Genomic DNA, 24,725 nt, shown 5'->3' with positions numbered 1-24,725 from the left:
TTAGAGTGCGTCTTATTAAAAATAGAATGTACAGATCCGGTTTAAAAGCAATATTTGTTTATTTTTACTTGCTGCCTACCAGTGTATTTAAAGGAATAGATTAGATAATGTATAAATGTAAATATGATGAATGAGACAATGCTAATGATAATGAAATAAAAGTGGGAAACCCAGAAAAGACAAAAGAAAAAAGTATGGCAGTTCCACACTTTTAATCTTAAAGGTCATATAATTTTGACACTGCAAGACTGCAATGGGTCTGTCGTTTTCCTTTTTGCAAACGTGTTCCTCATGTAAGATCTTTTGGATTTGCTCCAGATATTTGTAAAAAAAATTAGCATTTTGAGAAATGTAGCCAATATATAAAAGTTAATTTAACCAAACTTATAATCGCATTCCTTATTATATGGTGAAGCGATTCATAGATAATGACCTTTTTTCATTCTATGAAGGTTTTGCATTTAGGACACAAGGGAAACTGTCAACTTATCATCATAAAATAAATTAAATATTTTTGTAATATTTTTTTGCATTGACTGACCTGGGTTTTTTTTGACTAGAATTTCCTTGTATTTGTCATTTCCCACCCATTCTTTCCTTCACCACTTCCTCTTTCATTTTTCCACTCCCTTTTTTATTTTCCTACCCCCTCTATCCATGTTTCATCCCCATGTTTCATCTTCCTTTTAATCCTCATCTTCCTCTTAATCCTCTTTCAAAGTTGTTTTCAAATTACAAGTTAACCACTCTGTTTTTTATTATCATCATATTATGCCAAAATATTTGCAAATATTGTATTGTTATGATCAATAATATACAATTGATTTACTATGATTAATTTCCTTAAATTATAAAAAAATATGAATAAGATAAGCTTCTTATAAATGTATTGATGACTGGTTCTTTTAAAGTTCGAAGCCAGGCCAAATAAATTTGATTGAAGTCAGATAAGTCATGTTGCAAGAATTAAAGTACTTGGCACATTGTCCTCGAACGTTACATAGAGTGATGACAAACGATTGTCAAAAGGCATCAAGCTTCAAGAATTATGAAAATCGCAGTGCAATATTTCATGCTTTAGATTTAAAAGGTGCATTCTGTACATTATTATATTTTAATATTTTGCACATTTTACATAAACATACTCATACAGCCTAAAATGGAGGAGAAATTTAATATATATAAATAGGTTTTATGAATATTAATTCAGTTTTATACACACTATAAAAAAATTAAAACGAAAAAGAATTTTAAAATAGGTATATCCTTACTTCCTCAATCTGCTAACTTTTTATGTGATTCATGTAATTCTATATTACTTTCAGGTTATGCAGATTAATCGTATATTACTAGAATACATTCAAATTTATTGAAGTTTAAAATATAATATAATACTAATAATATTCTATCATTCAAAACTCCACTACTTTTCACGTGACTCGGGACAACCTTCACAAAGACCAAAGGCTGCGTTAATTTCTTTGGGGAGAACGAATGTAAATTTTCAATGGGATTACACGATGTAAATTGAGTCATACTTGGATTACTCAATCAGAGTATTGAAAGGAAATAGTTTTAATTGGCCGTACAACTCACTATTCTCAGGAAAGCACCGCGAACCTGAGGCCACCATTTAAGATACTGTTGTGTACTGGGTATGATAATGCCATTTCTAACCATACAGAGAATTTCATTTTCACAACGCTTTTAATTCTTCACATATTTTTTAATTTACTTTGTTTTATTTACTCATCCAACATTCAGCACACTCGCCAATTATAGGATGGATAAACTATTTTATAGTTTATCATGCTTATAAACTAAGTTCATGTGAAGCTTAGGAAGTGGAGTTGAAAGAGTTATGAGTTAAAACACTGGCACTAGGTCAGGACTGAACCCCAGACCTTGGAATTGGAAAGCAAGCATGTTAACCACCAAGCTACAGCTCCTCCTGTACCTAAATCTTTGTGATTCACTTTTTGGAAGGAATTGTGCTATTATATTGATAACTATAATTAAGCTCTGTCTACACTATCAAACTTTATGTAACATGATGTCCATATGTATATGGACATAATGATATGATCATATCACTCACTACCAAATTTGAGCATATCACTACCATATTTGGGCACATCACACTATTGAAATATATATTTATACTGGGTAACCTCTTCAGTCAAAGTTGGTGATCAGTGTAACCCCATACTCGTCTCGAAAGATGTACTACGTTCTTTAAAGTGCATACGAGCTAGGTGTACACTGGACCTGCGGTTTATAGTCCTTGTCCGAGAAGACTCGTTCTACCACCAGAACCATGGAGTGAGTGAGCCTCGAACCCCTGCCGATGTTATGGCTACGTAATTACGGTTCCACTGTCTTAACCGCTCGGCCACTCACTACAGTAGTTTGAGAGTGTAGACAGAGCTTTATATCAATACTAAAAACAACCGATGAAAAATCATCTACAAAATCAATTAAAACTTATCATTAAATCAAATTTTATGATACAGATTAGTAACATCTTTGACCTAATTTGTCTGACTTATACCTCAAGGGCTAGGTTAATGACCCCTGGGGCCTGTTATGACCTTTGTATTAGAATTAAGATGAGTATAATACATTTTTATAGAAGAGAAAAAGCGATTTGATTTTAGAAAAGAAAATACTAAATGAAATAAACATTGTTTATACTGAATTTATTTTGTTTATTGTGTAAAATACAGTAAAATACATGTTTTTTGAATACTTTTAGGACACAATTGTATATTTGCTATACGTTTTATGACTTTGTTAGATGGCCGTTATGTACAAATTATCAGTAGTATAATTAGCGTATTGAGAAATATAATTATGCCTACTACTGTATGTTTTCTTTTAGGGTAAATCCAGGTTGCACCAGACGTCCAGTAACCTAAAGGCTTACAAAGGAGGTCTTCCTTTTCATATAAATCTGCAAAATATTAACGGACAGACAAGTCTATATCTTGCGAGTGCTGCCGGCCATGTTGACATTGTGAAATCACTGTTAGAATTTCAGCCAAATCGTCGCAAACATCATTCTATGCCCTTCACCAACTCGACACGAAAGAAACCGTTTGTAGATGTCAACACGTATACAGTTGTCGGCCAGACACCTTTGCATGCCGCTGTACTCTCCTGGAATGTGGAGATAACGTCTTTGTTATTGAAGTATGGCGCAGAAGTGAATGCGCCAATTCAATCTTTGTACTGTTTGTTTAACAATGACAATTGCGAACCTAAAAGAGTTTCGCCAAAGTTTTCAGAAAAGGTTTTTTTTACTAAAGAAAACTCTTCTTTGCTTTTTGAAGCGTGCAGTGCTTTTGATTATAAATTGGAGGTTATTACACTTTTGTTAAAACACGGCGCTAAAGACACAGAGGGTAAAGCGCTGTTGTCTGCGTTGCTAAGCAGACGTGACGATATCGTCCGTGTCATGTTAGGACATTCTGGTGTACATCCAGATTCTGAGTTCACCGTTAATTCTGATTGTTTGGCAGAGTTTAAAGCGGCCTCTTGTGCAGTGAGTGTCGATCAACTTGCAACTGAACCAATTGAGAAGAGGACGGGGAAGTCTGTCAAAGAAACTAGCAATCAAACTCCACATTATTCAAAAATGGCTCAGCAACTCAGCAAAGATGGAGGGCGCTCGATTAATCGGGATCGTAGACGCACCGTTGCGATACCAAAACGTTTAATAAGCAACTCGGCATCTTTTGATGTTCCTGTTGCAATTGACTGGCATGATATGGAATTGATAATAATTGAGACTGATTGGTTGATAGAGGCTAGTTTAAGATATAATATAACTTTACAGAACTATGAGGTATCTCCAGGCATCCAGCATCCATGCTTATCAGCAATCACAAGGATTGACATCTCTGACAATAGTTTATCAGAACTTCCTTTAGTAATATTCCAATTACCATCACTACACGTTTTGAGTGCCGCAAAAAACAAGATCAGTAAATTACCAATTGGGAAGTCCAAGAAGGAGACGGCCAAAGTGGAGAAGTCTGATAAAAGACACACGGTCGGGTCGATTCCTAGTGCCTCGACAAAAAGCCAGTGTGAGAACCAAGAGGTTATTTGGAATTGTCCAATGTTGTCTCATATTGATCTCAATAATAACTGGTTAGACAAACTGCCAGCTGTTATGTTTCACCTCCCAGTATTGGAGACTCTAAATGTTCATGGAAACCAGTTGAAACAGCTTCCATTTGATATGTGGATGGCGCCAAAGCTTAAGCACTTAGATCTCTCAAAGAATAAATTGGAAGAGTTGCCTAGTAACATCCTTGATGGATTGGATGATTCTCAGACATTTCATTCATCCACTGCAAGTCACAAAGACAAAAAGCAATCGTTGGAAATGTCATTAGATAAAAACAATTTATTGAAAGATCGGGATGAAGATGGTGATTCTGGAATGGAGGAAGGAGACAAGTTTAGAATGAATCACTCTGAGACGAGTAGTAGAGCAATAAAGAAAGGAAGAACTCCTACCGAGACGTCTGAACAATCGACAACTTCCAGTAATTCAGAAGTCTTTGGAAATGAAAAACAAAAGAGGAAACATACACTGGTGAATGTCAGACGACATCAATTGTGGAGTACAAGTAGCCTTGGGTATGACGAAGTTGAAGAAGAACCAATAAGTGCCGATGAAGTTAACTGCTTGGAAGTATTGAACCTTTCAAAGAATTTTCTGTCAAAGATACCCATTGGACTCCCGTGTCTTGCTCCAAAATTATCAAAACTTATCTTATCAGAAAATAAGATTACAGATTTTGGACCAATTAATAAGTTCCCAGCTGGGCTTGTTGATCTAGAGGTCTCTCACAATGATATAAAATCAATGAGCGTGAGTTGTCGCAGAGCTGGTTCTCTTTCCCGTAAAGATTCAATATTAAAAATGTTACATGTGCATCCATCATCTGAGAAGGAGAAGAAGATCTCGGACATCCTCGGAATTGAACCATGCTGCAGCCCTGCCATCCAGACACAACAGAACGCACATCTGTTAGCGATGAATGCACTAGGAGAATCTAGAAGGGACAGTAAAGATGGTCAGGTGATCTCTTCGGCGCTTCTCTCTCCACCTGCCGTTTCTCTGCAATACTGTAAACATCGACGACATCGTGTTCTGGCAAATTTGCGAACACTTGATCTTACTAATAACAACATTACACAGTTGCAAGTGGTGTCAAGAACGGAAGAGATCAATGTAAATGATGAGAAACAACTGGAGGATTCTGATGATCATGACCAATCAGTAAGGGTTTTTAATGTTTTTTGTGTATCTTAACAGACTTCTTTAGTCTCGAAGTTGTCGAAATTTCAATTTCATCCAAAATAAATATGAAAAATATTATCCCAATTATGTGTATATTTGTTAAGTGAGGATGAACAAATAGTTTCCCAATACATTTTCTGTATTTAATAAAACCATGAAAGGTTAAATGTATGCAGATGATCCTCATACTGTATTTTTGGCAGGAATTGCCCTCCATAGCCAATAATACATTGTAGACTCTACACTATCAAACTAGTTAGACAAAAACAGTGTGATGTGCACAAATATTGTATTGATATGACATCATCATGTCCATACAGTATATGGGCACATCACATGTTTTTGTCACATCAAGTTTGATAGTGTAGACAGAGCTTAATGCAGAAGTTTTACTTCTCTAGTGTGTTTCTCTTTGCTTCCCTGTGGAGGACAAGACTGAAGTCCTTAAGGATGTGCCAAAGATTGTAACAAATCATCCGTCTCCGAGTGATGACATCACGCTTCTTTTCCCTGATCTGGCGTTCCTGGCAGTGTCCAACAACAAGCTAACAGAGATTCCAAAAGACATTCAATATCTGACGAAGTTGTCGAACCTGAGAATTGACGGTAATGAGATGGTTACGATGTTGCCACCAGAGATGGGTCGTCTGCAGAACCTGTATGATCTGAAGGTTGATGGATGTAGTTTGACCGAGCCGTTGTCCAGTATGACATCAAACCTTCTGGTCAAGGATGTCTTGGGATATTTAAGATGTATTCTTGATGAGTAAGTCTATTGTTTTATTTATTTTTTTTATGAAAAGAATGAATGAACCTGCTTTAATGACATGTCTCAAGTTTGATAGTGTAGACAGAGCTTTAGTGATTAAGAATAATGATCTATTCAAATTAAATATTTTCATTGGTTTTGTTTTCAGTGCAAAACCTTATGCCAGGATGAAATTGATGTTTGTGGGTAAAGCATGCATTGGTAAAACCACTCTACTGAACGAACTGAGAAAAGGCAATGGACCCTATGGCAATCAGTCACCAGAGGTAATTGAGGGTGTCTTATTACGATTCTGACAACCTCTGTACAAGAGTTAACATTGTAACTGTTGATCGTATAGTGGTTGACCTAGAAAGAGAGAGACATGACATGTACAGTATTTTATAAGTACAACTTTATTGGATCAATCGATGTACTCCTCAACACTCTCCTTGACCCATGAGGCCTCTCTCTAAATGTCTTCTATAGAAGAGTGACACCCTCAATAATGGAGGGATGTTCTCTATACGAGAGAGACATGGTTGACATGGGTGACTGGTTGACATGGGTAACTGGTTGACACAGCTGACTGGTTGACACAGCTGACTGGTTTGTTTTGACATGGCTGACTGGTTGACATGATTTCTTCCAGCCGGAAGGATGCTGGAATTAAACAACAGACGAATGAATCATGATTGCTGCACACATTTGTCCTTATAAATCATTACTTTTAAATTGGGACAGTTTTTCCGGTCTACTTTGGTGTTTTTTAGTATTTTTTGGTATTAGTGTGACAGCACTAAGTCAGTTTCCTTGACATTATTCAAAATAAGTTAGATAAAAAAAAAAAAGGAATAATCTGAAAGTGAAAATAGTTGCGCAACTCAAGCTCTGACTCTTTTTCTTGATATGTAGATGTACCTGTCATTAGACCACTAAAGGCCATTGTGGTACAATCTGATAAGATAATGACTCTTTTCCCTCGGGGTGGTACTGTACTGTTACTGGGCTATAGATGTAAATAATACAGAGGGCCTACTTATGATGATTGTGTGCGAAAGTGGCTGTGTGTGTGTACTGGTACAGTACCCCCTACTCATCTTGAGCTAGATGTGTAGTACACTGGAGACCTACAGTTTATAGTCCTTATCTGGGGAAACTTGTTCTACATGGAGCGAGTGAGCCTCGAACCTGTGCCGATGTTATGGCTAAGTAATTACCACTCCACTGTCTTAACCGCTCGGCCACTCACCTGCGTCTCACTTGTTATTTAGTACTTTCTGTCTTTACCTGTTTTTTTTTTTTTTTTAACTACTAGAGTTTTGCAGAAAGGCAAGGTAACACTCACATAGGTGGCAAGACCCTAAAAGGTAACCATCTGTCAACCGTTGGTGTTGACGTTTGTGAGTGGACATATTGTAAGAAGAATTCCAAATATGGCAAAGTGACGTTCAGCACATGGGATTTTGGTGGCCAGGTAAATTGAATATTCAATTTTAAATAAAAAAATTTCTAGGATTATATAAACCAATTTCTTACAAAGGAAACAAAACTATGTTTATTTCACAAATTTTGAGTTAATAAATTTATTTTTAATCAAAAGCCTCTTAAATGGTACATTGTTATGTACCAGTATTCATATTTTCCAACCACACTAAACGAAACACACTTAAAATTTTAAAATTCTCCTCTCTAAGTGAATACAATAGTAATCCTTAAATATTTGTTGACTTGACTCAACTAGAGCTTAACTATAATAATATTACAATATTTCTGTCAACAGCAAGAGTTTTACGCTACACATCAGTATTTTCTGACCAAGCGTTCACTCTACTTGGTGCTTTGGAAACTGACCGATGGCGAGAAAGGAATTAATGAACTACAACAGTGGTTGGTCAATATACAGGTACGACAAATATTATATACACTCTAGAAGTAACAAATATTATATACACTCTAGAAGTAACAAATATTATATACACTCTAGAAGTAACAAATATTATATACACTCTACAAGTAACAAATATTATATACACTCTAGAAGTAACAAATATTATATACACTCTAGAAGTAACAAATATTATATACACTCTAGAAGTAACAAATATTATATACACTCTAGAAGTAACAAATATTATATACACTCTAGAAGTAACAAATATTATATACACTCTAGAAGTAACAAATATTATATACACTCTAGAAGTAACTAATATTATATACACTAGAAGTAACAAATATTATATACACACTAGAAGTAACAAATATTATATACACTCTAGAAGTAACAAATATTATATACACTCTAGAAGTAACAAATATTATATACACTCTAGAAGGAACAAATATTATATACACTATAGAAGGAACAAATATTATATACACTAGAAGTAACAAATATTATATACACTCTAGAAGTAACAAATATTATATACACTCTAGAAGTAACAAATTGCCAATTTAGAAAAGAACATACTTTCACAATATGCAACAAAACTACGACCACCAAAGTCTATGTAGAACTAGGAAGTCCTTTGTTGTAAATAGCATTAATATATACAATTCTATTAAACGGTCGACGATCATTGCTGTAATTTTTTTATTTTTTTTTTCGTTTTAACAGTATTTTACATGCAACTGTTTTTGCAAACTGCATTTGTAATAGTTTTTTAACAGTATTTTAACATAGTCCTATAAATAGTATTTTAATATTGCCTTTTGCAACTTAATGTATTTGTCTTTGCAAATAGAACTTCTATTTTAAAGTGGACTAATAAAATGTCTTGAATCTTGAATCAAAAAGTAAGTTGTCTTGTAATATGTGAATCCCTCTAGTGGACCCCATATTGAGAAGACTATGTACAGTAAAGAAATGCATTCATATTCACTTGCATGTTTAATCCCTGCTATGAACCCCAATCAGTATCCAACATATTGAGAAAAGTATTTTTTAATCGCCTTATCAAATCAAGCAATTAGATATAAAACGACCTCGTGCTTATCAATGTCACTCTTGATAATTTAGATTTCACATGATTCAATCAAAACTATAAAGATATCTTGAATGTCATTGGCTGGAATTGGTCATGTGCAATTATTCTTAAAATCATGTGATCTGGTATATTGAACAATTCCTTAACATGACAAATGTATAAAAACCCAAAAGGGCCTCGATATTGGAAAGACAGATGAAAATATTCATATATTTTACTTTAAAAAGTTTTAAAACATTTTTAGTTTATTAAAATTTCATTTATATTATGTTTCCACTTGACATAACATTTGTTTTGATATCTTTACTAGGTCAAGGTCGAAAACAAATCTAATATCAAAATCAACAGTCCTAAAAATTACTATTGAAACATTTTAAAATAAAAAAACCACAAAGTTAGTTGGATTATTGAAATGGCGCCAGAGGTTTGGCTGTGTCCCATCAGATCTGATTTCTTAATATGTTTTATGAAACTTGTTTTATCTTGTTGGCATCTTCCCAGATTACAAGACGATTTCTGTATACCTATACTGTAAAACCTTGAAAATAAGCCCAAAGTGGGCTTGATTCGAGATGGGCTTCTTACTTTCTTAGATTGGCTTCTTTTTTAGATTACTTTTTGAGATGGGCTTCTTTTCGAGATTACTTTTTGAGATAGGCTTCTTTTCGAGATTAACTTTTGAGAAAGGCTTCTTTTTTGAGATTACTTTTTGAGATGGGCTTCTTTTCGAGGTTTATAGTATATTTATTTAATTTTCTTTCAGGCTCGTGCTCCCAACTCTCCTGTAATCCTAGTAGGAACGCATCTCGATGTTTTGCGAAGTAGCCCTCGTTACTCGCGTGACTACTTGATGGAGCTTACGCGTAAGGTCACCGAGCGTTTCATAGACATTGCTCACCCTCAAGATCTTGGCCTGCCAGATGTCCGAGCATTTGTACCGATTAACTGTCTTAGAAGTAATCACATAGCTAAGTTACGAAACACAATCTATGACACAGCATTTTCTATCACGGGTGAGTTTCTGTAGTAGCTGATGAATGATTGCAACCACATCATGAATTCAAACTGAAATTAAATGCATTAACATGAAGAAATGTTACAAAAATTATTTTGTTTAATTCGTTAAATTTGTCATTCAAGGTAAATAGTTTTGATTGACATCGTTTTGTTTTGTGAATTTAATTTTTTATTTTGCAAATTTAAAGTAAATAAACATTTGGATTGAACAAAATGTTTGCTATAAATAAATATTTCACTTTTATTTCTATCAGATAATATTTTTCAATCTAAATATTTTGTAGCAGGTAAGACAGTCTTAAAGCCCAATTTGGTTTTTAATAATTGTATTTGATTTAGTTTATTGTAGGATTCTTATCAAGGTGACGGTACTTTTTGTATTGGTTATAAAGGGTATATATTTTTCATGAGAGAAATTAGAGATTTTGACCCATGACCCTCAGATTTGGTAAAAAATAGTTGACCACTTATCCACAATGCCACTATGCGCTCAAGCTAATTTAAATGTTTATTTCTTCAGGTCGTGACAAGCGAGATCGAGAACCTCTTTTGAAGCATCCAGTTCCGACATCTTATTTAGCGCTGGAAAAGGCGATCGCTTATTTGGCTGCCGAAAGACGAGAGGAGAAGAAAGAACCGGTATTAACTACAACAGAATACAGGTGAATATAAAAATGATAATTTTGAGCTAATGCTGTAAGAAAAATGCCTGAGCCAATCAAATTATAGCTTTTCAAAGTTATTTATACAGTATCACAAATAGTTCTGTTTTTTTTTTGTATTTTTGTACTAATTTTATCCCCATGCTCAAGTGTATTCCACTCCCTAAAGCTTTGTCTACACTATCACACTTTATGTGAAAAAAAATGTAATGTGCTCATATATGGACAGGATGATGTCATATTATACTACCATATTTGGTATCACACTTTTTTTGTCAAACTAGTTTGATAGTGCAGACAGACCTTTATGCTAAATATGGCCACAAGAGTTTGGTTGTTATTGCAATCAAAGTATAAATCCCATCCCCTAAGTTTTGCTGAATATTTAACACAGACCACCTGACAATACTCACATATGGTAATAACAATTGTATTAATGTAATCTAGGGCAAATATTTTATTTATGTAAAAAATAATTTCTAGTGTATTTCTAAAGAGTCTAATGTTTCATAGTCAATGTTTCAGTCATTATTGCTTCTTGCTTATTCACTTTGCAAAGCCATCTGACCTACCCATTTTTTAATTTAATTGTTTTCTTTGTTTTTCAGAACCGAAGTAACGCACGTAATGCAAATGCAGTCGCAAGTGTCATTTCACGACAAAGAAGAGCTGATGCAGGCCACGCGTTTCCTCCATAATAACGGTAACTAAGTTCGTGACTCATATCCTGTCCTACAGACTAAGTACTGCGAGCTGTCGTGCATGGCTGACTCACACGTTTATCATCAATCTTCTTAAGCACCTTAGTATACAGTAGAACTCGTCTAAAAATAAACTTAATTTCAATTGTTTCCTATTTCGGATGGGTGTAATTTTTCATAAATTTAATTTACATTTTTTTATTTTATTGTGTGAAATCTAATTTGAATTTCACATTCCTCTTTATAAAATCACATTATATATACATTAATTTGTTTTACAATGATTTTTAATACTTGTTTGGGTTTTATCCAAGTCAGAATTGAGATAACAAATCAACAATAATACGTAACGTATAATATAATACACCTGCTGTATCATGTCTAGTGACAATAAACATTGTGAGGTATTATGTACGATAATCGGCTGTTAATAACTATAAAATATTGATATGCAAGGGAAAAATAGTTTTCACTTTTTCCCCTTTCCATGCCATATTTCAACCCCTTTTAAAAGTTAAAAATCAACAGCTGTTAAACATATCATAATTTAAAGGTGAATGACCGATATGAATACACATAGTCATATGTCAGAGTATGATCCTAGGTGGTAAACCGGGATGTCACCGACGACATTCGCAGCTAATCACTGGTCATGGTCGAACGCTTCGGTCCCCACTTTGTTCCCATTGAGGGAATTTTTATATTTAGAAATTAGGTTTTTTCCCTTTTTAATTTAATTTTCCGGTATGTTTTTTGTCGCATTTTTAATAAAAGCAATTATTTGTTAGTAGACCAAATAATTGGATTCGTCATCAAATTGTATAGAACATTTTATGTTTTAAAAGTTGAGAATGTTTTAATATGAACACAAATCACACAGTTAACACTGTTTTCCCTCAATTGATTTTCTTTTTATATATTCCTATTCCTAAGTATTAGAGAAACAATTATTTTTTTATTATAAAATTATTTGTATTTTATTACCCTACTAGGTGTCTTGCTACACTATGAGGATGCCATGTTAGCTGATTACTATTTTCTGGACCCTCAGTGGCTGTGTGACACACTGGCCAAAGTTGTCACTATACCAGAGATAAACCCTTGTGTCAAATGTGGTACGTATATCTACCTCTAAAGCTCTGTTCACACTTGGATACAACACAACGAACTCACAACGTAAGTGTGTTGACCAATCACAAGGAACAGTTCGGATGATCCATCGCATCGTGATTGGTCAAATTACTTGCGCCCTTACGTCGTTAATAATATGGATTTATATAGCGCACATACCACTAAAAAGTGCTCAAGGCTCGTTAAAAAAGAAATGAAATTCAATATCTGTTGCGTTTCGTACAAGTGGGAAACAAACTTAAAAGTACTATTCTCAACCTTTATGAACTTTTGTTAAAGAAACATTTTGTGATTGTTGCTTATTTTCCTCACAGGTGTCATGAAAATTGATGACTTAAAAATGAAATTCCAATCGTCTGGAGTTCGACACTACATCTTGAGTCTTCTGAACAAGTTTGAGGTCGCTGTGGCATTTGACACAGAGCATCTGCTCATCCCATCGCTGCTGCCGCAAGAAGGAGAGATGATCTGTATCCCAGTGAACAGAGACAACATCAATATAACCAAACAGGTATTAGTAATTTAATGTAGCATTGCAAATGGTCTATTAAAGTCAAGAAATTGTGTGCTCAGTCACATTTTAAAAGCACCTTAAAACATTGTACAATTCAAAAGTATTCATTGGCTTTATATGGACTGATTTAATATCCTTATATGGACTGATTTAATATCCTTATATGGACTGATTTGATATCCTTATATGGACTGATTTAATATCCTTATATGGACTGATTTACTATCCTTATAATTGCATCTTCTTAAAATAATATTCAATAATACGGTAAGCAGAAAACCACGTAGCTTGTCCCACATAGAATATGTATCTATCCTAAGCAGAAACCGCCCGTCCGTTTCTCGTTGTGTGTAAATGGTAATAAAGGAATAACATATATTTTTAATACCGTTACCGCTCGTCTGTGTAAATTGGGTTTTAGTGTATAAATTGGCATATTCAAATAGGGACTTAATATTCTAAATACTCTATTATCTAAGTACTCAATGTTAAGTTAGTTCTCATCAAACAAGCTTGTATAATCAAGTACTGATTCTAATCGAATACACTCAATATTATCAATAAAAATATCCTACGTTTTAACCTCAGTTTTGAAAATAAATCCTATTTTTTAGCTACTGCAGCCACTTCCACCACCAGTAGAGATCACCAGACCTGCAACAAAGTCACTGCACTTACCAAGCCCAAAACCTGCACCAGAAAAAGACCAGACATTCTTCCAGACAACCACCTCCTCCATACTTGCACTTGCTCAAGAGGTGTCATCACGGTTCAGTTCTCCAGCTGCACCAGAAGATGGCGGAAAGAGAAATGGATTCAAGACGCTCTTCCCACAAAACAAACGTCCCCGCATGACAAGCCCAATTTTGGTTCGTAGGACTGCTGATGAAAACTCAGCCGATCAGTATCAAGCTGTGTTTTCTGCTCAGCCAATTCCAGAAACCGAAAGTCCAGGATTCAGTCTTCACGCTGGTGAGAATCCTTACGCGGTCATCCGACGTCTTTTCTTCCTACAGTACATTCCAAGCGGGTTTTGGTCTAGAGTAATCAGCAGATTCCTTTCAGATCAGATCCTCTATAGCATCATAGAGACTCTTTATTCATTACCTGAAAATGCTGATGAAACCTTCGATGAAGATATCCACAAGAAATGGTCATCAGGACTAAAGTGGATGTGTTGGCAAACAGGCATTGAACTGTCCTTACATGGTGTTCCATTATTCCATGTAAAAGAAATTATAAAAGAGTCGCTGTTAGGCTGTGTTTTTAAGAAGGATAGAAGACCAGATACTGTTCAAGTTCTAGTGAGTACAATCGATGGTCAGGATAGATCAGTTTCAACGTCACGACTTGGCCAGCTAGAAATTTTGATTCCAAACCAGATTTTATCTGTACAAAAAGAGGTACCATTAAAGACACCTTCAATGGCAGCATCAAGCTCAGGTTCTTCCATATCCAGTTCTGGTTCAAATATCGAACTGCTTCCATCGTTAGAAACTGCTTCAAGACTCCTTGCCGCCATTGTTGATCTGCTGGATGTTTTACTTGAAAACTTTTATCCAACTCTTTATGAACCTCTTGGACAAACGTTTGAAGGAGAACTCTTAATCACGCGTATTGTGCCATGTATTCATTGCTGGATTGACTACAACAGATCTGAAGTTGCAGATGTTGATGATACAGAATGGGAGGTTGTTGACTGGAATCCTGCAGATCTCCAACAAGCTCTCCACGAAGAAGGTGTCAGTCCAAAACCTGTTAGAAGAACACCGAAAACAGAAATCCAAAGTATTCTACGACAACGCTGCCCAAAAATCCTGTACAAATCAAAGAAAGAGAACACAATCGGCACGATTAGTTCACCGATTAATGGAAAGCTTGATTTACAAGTTACAAATTTTGATCAGTCTCTTAAAAGGACTCCAAATAACGTAAATCTTAAAAAGAAATCTAGTAAAGATTCAATTGCGACGGAGAATTACGATAGTGGTATTGACGCACCAGAACTTCAAGGAGAAACACCAGAAGTAGTTGTACAGAATCCAACAATGGAAAAATCTGTCAGGTTATCAGTAAAGAAAAAAGTCGGAGGGTTGCTTCTTCCGGAACAGTCTTTGCAAACGAATGTTGATGAGAACCAGGCAAAAAAGAGACGTTCTCCCAAGTCAACACCAAGCCAAACTCCGACATCGCTTACACCAGACAAAGAAAGGAAATCATTAGAATTTTCAGCATGTTTTAGGCTCGGGTCTTTCAGTGATACTGAACCACAATATAAAGTTTATGGTTTTCTGTTTGAGGAGCTGGTACTAAGAGGAATGAAGTATGAAGAAGTCAAGTGTCCAAATCATGGTAGGATTCTGTTAAAGGATATCGCTCCTGATGTGGTAAGTAATTGTAACCTTTCTTGTTGTCTAGCAAAAGGGAGTTTTTAATTTGCAATGACCCAGGACCTCTACATGTTGTGTCGTTGCCTGGACTTCTGTTAAAACTGTTTCGAGGAAGTGCAGCCCTGTATGCACATAATGCATTAAGTAACTAGATCTTAGGTCATAGGTTGTCACAAATCGAAAGTTTCCTAATCATTGGCCCTGCAATAAATAATTGTGTTACATGTAGTATAGAACTACAGGCCTTTTCTTTTGAGGTGAGTGAATACAATCCTGGAGGAGTGTGATTTACAACACACTTAAATTTGGTAAACTTCTACACACCAAAATACAAATGGCACACCTACAGCACACTAGAATGTATTGAGGAGTGCAATTTGTAGCACATCTACAATTTAAAAAAAAACAAGGCCTGGTTCTAAGTTTAGAATAGGCAAGTTGGTTTCTATATGTCTGCAGAATAACATAGGTTTATATACAGTATTCCCTCAGTCAGGTTCAACTACTGTAACAATTAAAATGTACATAATTAGTATATACTTTTCATGAAAATATATTAGTATAATATTAATGTAATATTAGTATGTTGAATACTGATTTAAGTTTGTATCTTTCAGGTGTACTATGATCTCGGTCCTGGTAAACTGGTGGACAAGTCCAACCTTGAGGTCGCAAAACTTCTTGGCATCGGTAGCTTTGGATTCGTCTACAAAGGTCACATGATTCAGGAGGAGTTGATGAGCGAGGTACCGGTTGCCATAAAAATGCTTCAACCGTATCCACCAGGTCATGCGGCAACCAACACAATAAAACAGCGGTACGAAATGAATGACGCCAAATGGCACCGAGACCCTCTGCGTCATTCTTGTGAAGCGTACCATACCGCACGTAAAGAACTGTCTATCATCATGACTTTAGAGCACGCAAATATTGTACCGCTGTTGGCTTTCTGTCGCCAACCCATGTGTCTGATATTAGAGCTGGCTCCACATGGTTCGTTAGACGCACGGTTAGAAGATTATAAAAGAGTTGGTGCTAGATTGACATCTCCAGTCATACAGCAGATTATTGTTCAGGTAAGGATGTTATATTTGTTATTTTATGGGCTTCTACTTTAGTCAATTTAACCATAATCCTCTTATCTATATATGCAGCATCTTCAAAATGACATCTAGGACTTTCTTTAGCATGTGTGTAGAACATTTATAAAACTTTACTACGTCTGTTTGTTACTGTTCCGGTTGTATCAAATGATAAAAATAATATTGTAAATTCATGATTAAATAAAAATTAATTATTTTTAGGTCTCATCAGCGGTTGACTACCTTCACCAAAAAGGCATCATATACCGAGATCTGAAAGCAGAGAACGTTCTTGTTTGGAACCTTCCGGAACCACACTTAATTCTTCCATGTGAGTATGTACAAGTTAAACTTGCTGACTATGGTATAAGCGTGTCAACGCTGCCATCCGGAACCAAAGGATATGGTGGGACACCTGGATACATGGCACCGGAGATTGTACAATATGAAGGAAAAGAGACTTACACAGAGAAGGTACAGTCAATTTTTTGTTTAGTATACCCATACACAAAATAGAATAACCCAAAATATTTATACAGATACTGTATATAAACACCATTAATAGGGGTGTCTCTTTAATAGTGGTGTCCCCTCATTTAATAGTGGTGTCCCCTCGTTTAATAATGGTGTCCCCTCGTTTAATAATGGTGTCCCCTCGTTTAATAATGGTGTCCCCTCGTTTAATAATGGTGTCCCCTCGTTTAATAGTGGTGTCCCCCTCGTTTAATAGTGGTGTCCCCCTCGTTTAATAATGGTGTCCCCTCGTTTAATAATGGTGTCCCCTCGTTTAATAATGGTGTCCCCTCGTTTAATAATGGTGTCCCCTCGTTTAATAGTGGTGTCCCCCTCGTTTAATAGTGGTGTCCCCCTCGTTTAATAGTAGTATCCCCTTGTTTAATAGTGGTGTCCCTTAATAGAGTCCTTTTAATAGCGGTGTCCCCTTGTTTATTGGTGATGTCCCCTCATTTAATATTGGTGTCCCCTCGTTTAATAGGGGTGTCCCCTCGTTTAATAGTGGTGTCCCCTCATTTAATAGTGGTGTCCCCTTGTTTAAAAGGGGTGTCCCCTTGTTTAATAGGGGTGTCCCCTCGTTTAATATTGGTGTCCCCTCGTTTAATAGTGGTGTCCCTTTAATAGCAGTGTCCTTTAAATTGTGTCCCTCAATAAGGGTTGACCATAGTGTTAAAACTTATATGGCCCCCTTATTCATTTCACAGCTAAGTGTCTCCTTAATACAGGTGTCCCAAAAGAGAGCTTCTAATGTCATAGTTTAAAATTCATGTGAGCGCAACATACTTGAGAACAGGGTATTATAGTATGATGATGCTTACGATTTCAGGTTGATTGTTTCTCATTTGGTATGTTCATGTATGAACTGATGTCAATGCAGAGACCTTTTGAAAGCCAAGTTGGAAAGAACAGAGGGCGCTTGTCAGAGGTCATTAAACAGCTAATCAAAGATGGAGAACGACCAATCCTTACAAGAAAGGTAAACTATTATATTTAATCAGTTCTACAAAAAAAATTCAGTTTCCAAATATTATTGGAGAACTTTTTGCAATCAAATCTAATCTAAGCTTTTTTGAAATTTGCTGATTGTTAAAAGTGCTATATAAATATAAACAACATCAACATTATTATTGGGGTTTTTTTTCTGTCTAGGAGCAATCTTACCCTGTCTACATCTTAGACTTGATGGTTTGGTGCTGGGCCCAAGATCCAAGAGAACGTCCAAGCATGCAGGAGGTTCACCAGATAGCATCCATGCCAGAGTTTGCCAACTTACACGAGGTCTTGTCTCTTGATGAGGAGATCGACGTCGCAGCCGCTTGCAGCATTACGGCGCCCTCAGAGTTGAGTAGTACAAGTAAGTACACATCAATAATATTGGTTCACATGTTGCCAGTCTTGTGATGATCTCACCTAAAGCTCTGTCTACATGTTATCAAACTAGTTTGAAAAAAAGTGTGATGTGCCAAAATATGGTAGTGATATTCCCAAATATGGTAGTGATACATCACATTTTATTTCACATAAAGTTTGATAGTATAGACAGAGCTTTACTTTACTATAATTAATACACTGATATATATTACTAAGAATGATCCCTGCCCCAAGGCAGTACCCCACTCTAGGTTTAACACCTTCCAAGTACCATTCAGGTCATTTTGATAACCCTTGTATATGTCTCCATGCAATAGAAAAAATATTTATAACCAACAAATTCATAAACCCTCTATATTATACAAGTGCGTACTATTGCACGCCATGTGACCCACAATCGTCCAATCAAATGACAGGAATTTATTTAGGTGTTATATAATATAATTTAATATATATTATTCACTGTTGTTTTTCTCTTTTATTTTCACAGGTGAAGGTGGATTACTAAACGTTCTTGACACCGATATCTGGATCAGTCATTCCAATGCCAATGTCCAGATCCTCACATACTCCGAGAAGTGTGTCCAGGAGGAAAATGTGAATGTTACTTCCAGCAATGCTTCTATTGTGTGTATGTGTTATTCTTCAGATAGTTTCACAGTCTGGCTCAGCCTATCTATTGGAGTGTTGGTTGTATACAGGTAAGCTCTGTTCACACACTAGAAGGATCTTTTTTAAAGACTCACCACACGATGGATATAGACTATAATTTATCTTAGAATTTGAAAAATATAAATCAAGTCTTTATTTGTTCCATATATACAAATGTGTACATAAGCCTCAAATGAGACTTAGTTTATAAGCACGATAAATTATTAAATAGTTTGTCCATCCAGTACTTGCTGTTGGATGTGTATGAAAAAGAAAAAAAAAAGTGATATCTAATTTTCTGTTAATATTGTCAGCATTTTTAGGCAATAAGCAACAATAAATATTAATTGTTATTACCTTATAGTGTTTCTAACAACGAGCAGGTTGCAAGGTTCCGAATTCCACCAACCAGTGATGATGACATTAATCATGTTGCCACGGCGATGGTACACATTGCCCTGCAACAGCAGATGGTGGTTGCAACGGACTCGGGCTACGTCATCGTCTTTGACGAGGGCGACGGTGACATACAACCACAAGAGGTGTTCACGTATCGTTATGTTGGTGCACCGGTTACGTCATTAGCCTTGGCTCCAAACTCGTTCAAGTGTGAAAGGTAATGTTTACTTAGTACCGTAAAGATATATTGTACCCCTGACAAATTATTTTTTTCAAATTTTTCTGTTGATATGCCATTTTGATGGTCCATAATTGTAATTCACTTTGACCAAAAATTGGATCGAGAAAAAAACAATTATTTACCTAAAAAACCGTTTTGTCTTTTTATAAGTGAAAACATTATTTTCTTTATTGCAGAAGTGATTAACTGATTAAAATACCCTATTAAAAATCTGATTTTATTAATCTTCATTTTTCATGTTTTTGGGAGACAATACGTCTTTAAATAAACTGAATAAAAAAATGTTTACATTTTCTTCACCTGGAGGGAACCCCTTGAGAAATAATGGTACAGTCTATTCTTTGTAAATATAAATAAATTTGCATATATCATTTGCATAATCTTTTGCAGGGTCATTGAACTATGGTGTGGTAATCCTGGTGGAACTGTAAGTATCCTGAATATTGGAGAGTTTGATTTGTCGATGGATGTGGAAATTGTGAAACACTTTCAAGAACCTTTGGAGGTATCGAGTGTAGATATCATGGTTGCTTATGACATCCAGATGGCAGAGAGGCTTGGACTGTACTATGTCTGGACTTATGTTCACCCAGGTGTGTGCAATGCTTCTAAGTAGTGACTTCTTATGTATTTCAGTTTAATACCTTCAACAGAAGTTTCCATTAAAGGCCAATTTACACAGACGAGTAATAACAAAACGTAACCAAAATATAGAATCTATGCTATTTGTCTTATGACCATTTAAATATAACATGGACCAGACGATGCGGTTGAGTGGAAACCCGCTTAGGATAGATAAAGATTCTACGTTGGACAAGCTACCAGGTTTCCCGCTTACACCAACTGCTCATCTGTGTAAATAATAGCCTTAATAGTGGTTTGCTGTAAGTTTAATACAATCATTCTCTCTCATTCATTTCCAGGAAAAAATCCCCTCTGAAATGGGGGGTGTCCTCTGAAATGCTGATGTCCTCTGAAATTGGGGTGTCCTCTGAAATGGGGGTGTCCTCTGAAATGGGGGTGTCCTCTGAAATGGGGGTTTCCTCTGAAATTGGGGTTTCTGCTGAAATGGTGGTGTCTACTGAAATGAGGGGTGTCCTCTGAAATGGGGGGTGTCCTCTGTAATTGGGGGTGTCCTCTGTAATTGGGGTGTCCTCTGAAATTGGGGTTTCTGCTGAAATGGGGGTTTCCTCTGAAATCGGTGTTTCCTCTGAAATGGGTGTTTCCTCTGAAATGGGTGTGTCCAAAAAGAGGAGTTATACTATATACATTTTCATATCGGTACATAAAAAAACAGTTTAGTAACTATTTTCACACAGGTACGTCAGTTTACCGTTGGACAGTGGAAACCAGAAAGATGGAGGAGGAATTGGACGTGGCTGAAATCTTGTGCAATGATGGTGTAACAGCTGATGGTGAAGACACTATCAAAAGACTTAGTGGTAAATATAATGTACAAGAAGCTCTGTCTACACTATCAAACTTTATATGACAAAAAAATGTAATGTGCTCATATATAGACATGATGATGTCATATCACTACCATATTTAAGCATATCACTACCATATTTGGGCATATCACACTTTTTTTTGTCAAATTAGTTCTTAAATGGCATTCTGTATTTTTATTTTTTTTTTGCAGCTAATCAATGTCAGGTGTCATCAATGTGTCTAATAAAAGACCATTTATACATCGGTACAGTATGGGGGCGCCTTATAATTGCTGATTCCCTTAGCCTATCACCAATCACTACCGTCCAATGCCATCGTGGACCAATCAAATCCATCCTGCCTATACGCTTTACCCAACACCCAACATCGCCGGATGAGGAACACGATGAATGTGACCAATCAGAATTGGATATTTTTGAAACGCCGAGCAAGACTTCTCTCGTTACGATTGGGAAAGGATTTCATAATTTGATTGCAGGATTCCCAGATTGCCCCTCAGGTGTCAAAGTTCATGATAGTAATAATGCTTATTATATACTGACCTGGAATGCTGATTCATGGGAACAGTTGGTGTAAACAAGAAATAACAAAAATCACAAATCAAAATTAAACAAAAGTGCGCATGTTTTAACGGTGCAGAACCTAACCAGAATTTCTTTTAATACTGAACAATAAATACTGGTATAATAATTTTATTGATTATAATGGTCGCGGTACAGGTACATTGAAACATACGTGTCCCAGGGAAGATCGAAGCATATATCAATCGAAACGTTGAGAAAGTCGATAGTTCTTTTTCAGAACTACATACGTGGTGTACCGTAAACTTTATATCAACATATTAATTTCGCCCTGCAAACCTTCAAACATTAATTTAATTAATTGTAATATTTTTGTTTACATAGATTTATTGTATTGTAAATTCAATACAAATATAATAATTTCTGTATGCATTTGCTGCACTAATATTTGATAAAATAGAAAATGAAACTAATATGCATCAACTCGTAAAAAATACAGATGACACAGTGCAATATGTTTTGATATAGTTCATGGCTGTAAAATGTTTAAAATCGATATGAAGTTAATAAAGCAATTGGATATGAATATACTGTACATAGCAACGAACAGTTTATTAAGCAATACAGTTTTGCAATAATACCAATGTTTAGACTTTGTTTATAGACATTTTATATGCAGATAAAATGGGTACATGTATAGTTATATCGTATTCACATATGGAAAAGTCATTGTATAATTTTATGATGAATAACGTAGAGTTTATTAGGGAAAAACATTGAAATTTGAAATTATATTGCTTATTTTATTACTTTTGCGGGCATTATAATCTTTATGGTAAATGCACGCGATATCCCTGTAAACAACATATTTAAGAGTTGTGGTAGGTGAGTGTGAGTATAGCACACTTTATACAGAAATCCCTGGGTTCAATGCCACTCGGGTGTAAATTACCTGATTTAAAAATTCTAGAGAGGATAGGGCGGCGTGGATAAGACTGCCGACCTTAATACATAATATGCTGAGGCTTATTACAATGATCTCCTAACAGTTAATACCTTTATAATTTACCTATGTTGCCTGTGTATTGGGGCCAATATATTATACCAAAACCAATTCACTGATATTAACTATTGAACATTTGAAATGGAGTGTCTTGTATAGGTAGATTTTCAGAGGGTGGCTATTGGGTCCGAACCACGACCCCTACATTTTTACAATGTGCTTTTATTTTGGGTAATGAAATCTACTGCTCTGTTTTATCTGTTAAAGCAGACTTAGATTTTGTTTGAGATGTTTCAATCAGTCTTGCATTGCTAGTGTGTGTACTATAATATCACAGCTTGCATTGCTAGTGTGTGTACTATAATATCACAGCTTGCATAGCTAGTGTGTGTACTATAATATCACAGCTTGCATTGCTAGTGTGTGTACTATAATATCACAGCTTGCATTGCTAGTGTGTGTACTATAATATCACAGCTTGCATTGCTAGTGTGTGTACTATAATATCACAGCTTGCATTGCTAGTGTGTGTACTATAATATCACAGCTTGCATTGCTAGTGTGTGTACTATAATATCACAGCTTGCATTGCTAGTGTGTGTACTATAATATCACAGCTTGCATTGCTAGTGTGTGTACTATAATATCACAGCTTGCATTGCTAGTGTGTGTACTATAATATCACAGCTTGCATAGCTAGTGTGTGTACTATAATATCACAGCTTGCATTGCTAGTGTGTGTACTATAATATCACAGCTTGCATAGCTAGTGTGTGTACTATAATATCACAGCTTGCATTGCTAGTGTGTGTACTATAATATCACAGCTTGCATTGCTAGTGTGTGTACTATAATATCACAGCTTGCATTGCTAGTGTGTGTACTATAATATCACAGCTTGCATTGCTAGTGTGTGTACTATAATATCACAGCATCAAACATTAAAATGAGGTTTTGGAACAAAGAGTAATGGAACAAATATTTTTCTGTGCAATACAGTAAACAAGGTTCTGCTGTTTAAAATGTTATTAAATATGGTTATGTTATGTTATGTTATTAAATATGGTTATGTATGTAATATGGTTATGTTATGTAATATGGTTATGTTATGTTATTAAATATGGTTATGTTATTTTTGTGTAAATAAAATTGAAATAATATATACTTTGTAATAAAAGCAAAAGTCTACTGCAGGACAGTGGTGTAAGGAACTTTAGATTTAGAAAATAGTGTAATAATTGTACATGAATACAAGAGAAATAAACAGGAAAAAATAATATTATAACATGTTTAATTTCAGTAATTAATTTAGTATTTGTAAGCATTAAACATTCATTCCCCCATCGTCTCCCACTCTCTTCTCCTCTTCCTCTCTTCTTCCCCCTTCCCCTTCTTCCTCCTCCCCCTCTCTTCTCCTCCGCCCCCCCCCCCTCCCTCCTCGTCCTCTCTTCTCCTCAATGTCCCTCTTCACCTTCTCTTTCCCTCCTCCTCTCACTCCTCACCCTTTCCTCTTCCTTTCTCACCCTCTCTTCCCCTCCTCATCCTCTCCTTCTCTTTCCCTCCTCTCCCTCTCTTCTCCTCAATCTTCCTCCTTCCTCCTCTCCCCTCTCAACCGAAAAATCGAATCTGAATTTCAAGGAGAACCCTTATTTATTTGAGTCGAGAGGATCCCTTAATATCTTCTTCTCACTTTGGATGATGATGGATTTCTTAAGCGTTAGTTGTCTAGCAACGGTCGTAATAGTCGTCGACGTTAACATGTTTAATGCATTCATCAATCTCTTCAACATCGATTCTGTTCATCAATTGTATTCCAATGTTTATACACATTTCCCTGCTGTATGCGACTAGCTAGTACTACTCAAAACAAAACTGTTAAATCTACTAGGAGGTAAACCAATCTAATTAACTGTAGTGTCAATAAGATGATATTTTAATTATGAATAAACCTTAGGCCTCTACTACTACCTAAATACATATATATATATCACTTGAAACCGAAAGGGCTAGTGTTTCCCG

The 24,725-nt window shown here is 35.6% G+C and overlaps 1 protein-coding gene across 1 annotated transcript in view; it reads left to right on the top strand.

Annotated features, from left to right (window-relative positions):
• Positions 1–24,051, top strand: part of LOC140055712 (leucine-rich repeat serine/threonine-protein kinase 1-like) — a 38,639-nt gene extending 14,588 nt beyond the window's left edge. Inside the window, exons 8-27 of the mRNA XM_072101089.1 lie at positions 2,882–5,296; positions 5,719–6,083; positions 6,235–6,352; positions 7,384–7,542; positions 7,849–7,971; positions 9,822–10,071; positions 10,596–10,737; positions 11,346–11,440; positions 12,431–12,553; positions 12,884–13,080; positions 13,698–15,470; positions 16,091–16,549; positions 16,778–17,029; positions 17,895–18,044; positions 18,218–18,422; positions 18,930–19,140; positions 19,455–19,706; positions 20,121–20,323; positions 21,050–21,172; positions 21,373–24,051. Of these exons, the coding sequence (XP_071957190.1) occupies positions 2,882–5,296; positions 5,719–6,083; positions 6,235–6,352; positions 7,384–7,542; positions 7,849–7,971; positions 9,822–10,071; positions 10,596–10,737; positions 11,346–11,440; positions 12,431–12,553; positions 12,884–13,080; positions 13,698–15,470; positions 16,091–16,549; positions 16,778–17,029; positions 17,895–18,044; positions 18,218–18,422; positions 18,930–19,140; positions 19,455–19,706; positions 20,121–20,323; positions 21,050–21,172; positions 21,373–21,758 (8,001 nt within the window). The 3' untranslated portion in view covers positions 21,759–24,051. The remainder of the gene's footprint in view (positions 1–2,881; positions 5,297–5,718; positions 6,084–6,234; positions 6,353–7,383; positions 7,543–7,848; positions 7,972–9,821; positions 10,072–10,595; positions 10,738–11,345; positions 11,441–12,430; positions 12,554–12,883; positions 13,081–13,697; positions 15,471–16,090; positions 16,550–16,777; positions 17,030–17,894; positions 18,045–18,217; positions 18,423–18,929; positions 19,141–19,454; positions 19,707–20,120; positions 20,324–21,049; positions 21,173–21,372) is intronic.
• Positions 24,052–24,725: the final 674 nt, after the last annotated feature.

This window comes from Antedon mediterranea, chromosome 7, assembly GCF_964355755.1.
Source record: "Antedon mediterranea chromosome 7, ecAntMedi1.1, whole genome shotgun sequence".
NCBI classification, from domain to species: Eukaryota; Metazoa; Echinodermata; class Crinoidea; order Comatulida; family Antedonidae; genus Antedon; species Antedon mediterranea.
This window is presented reverse-complemented; position numbering and strand designations above follow the sequence as displayed.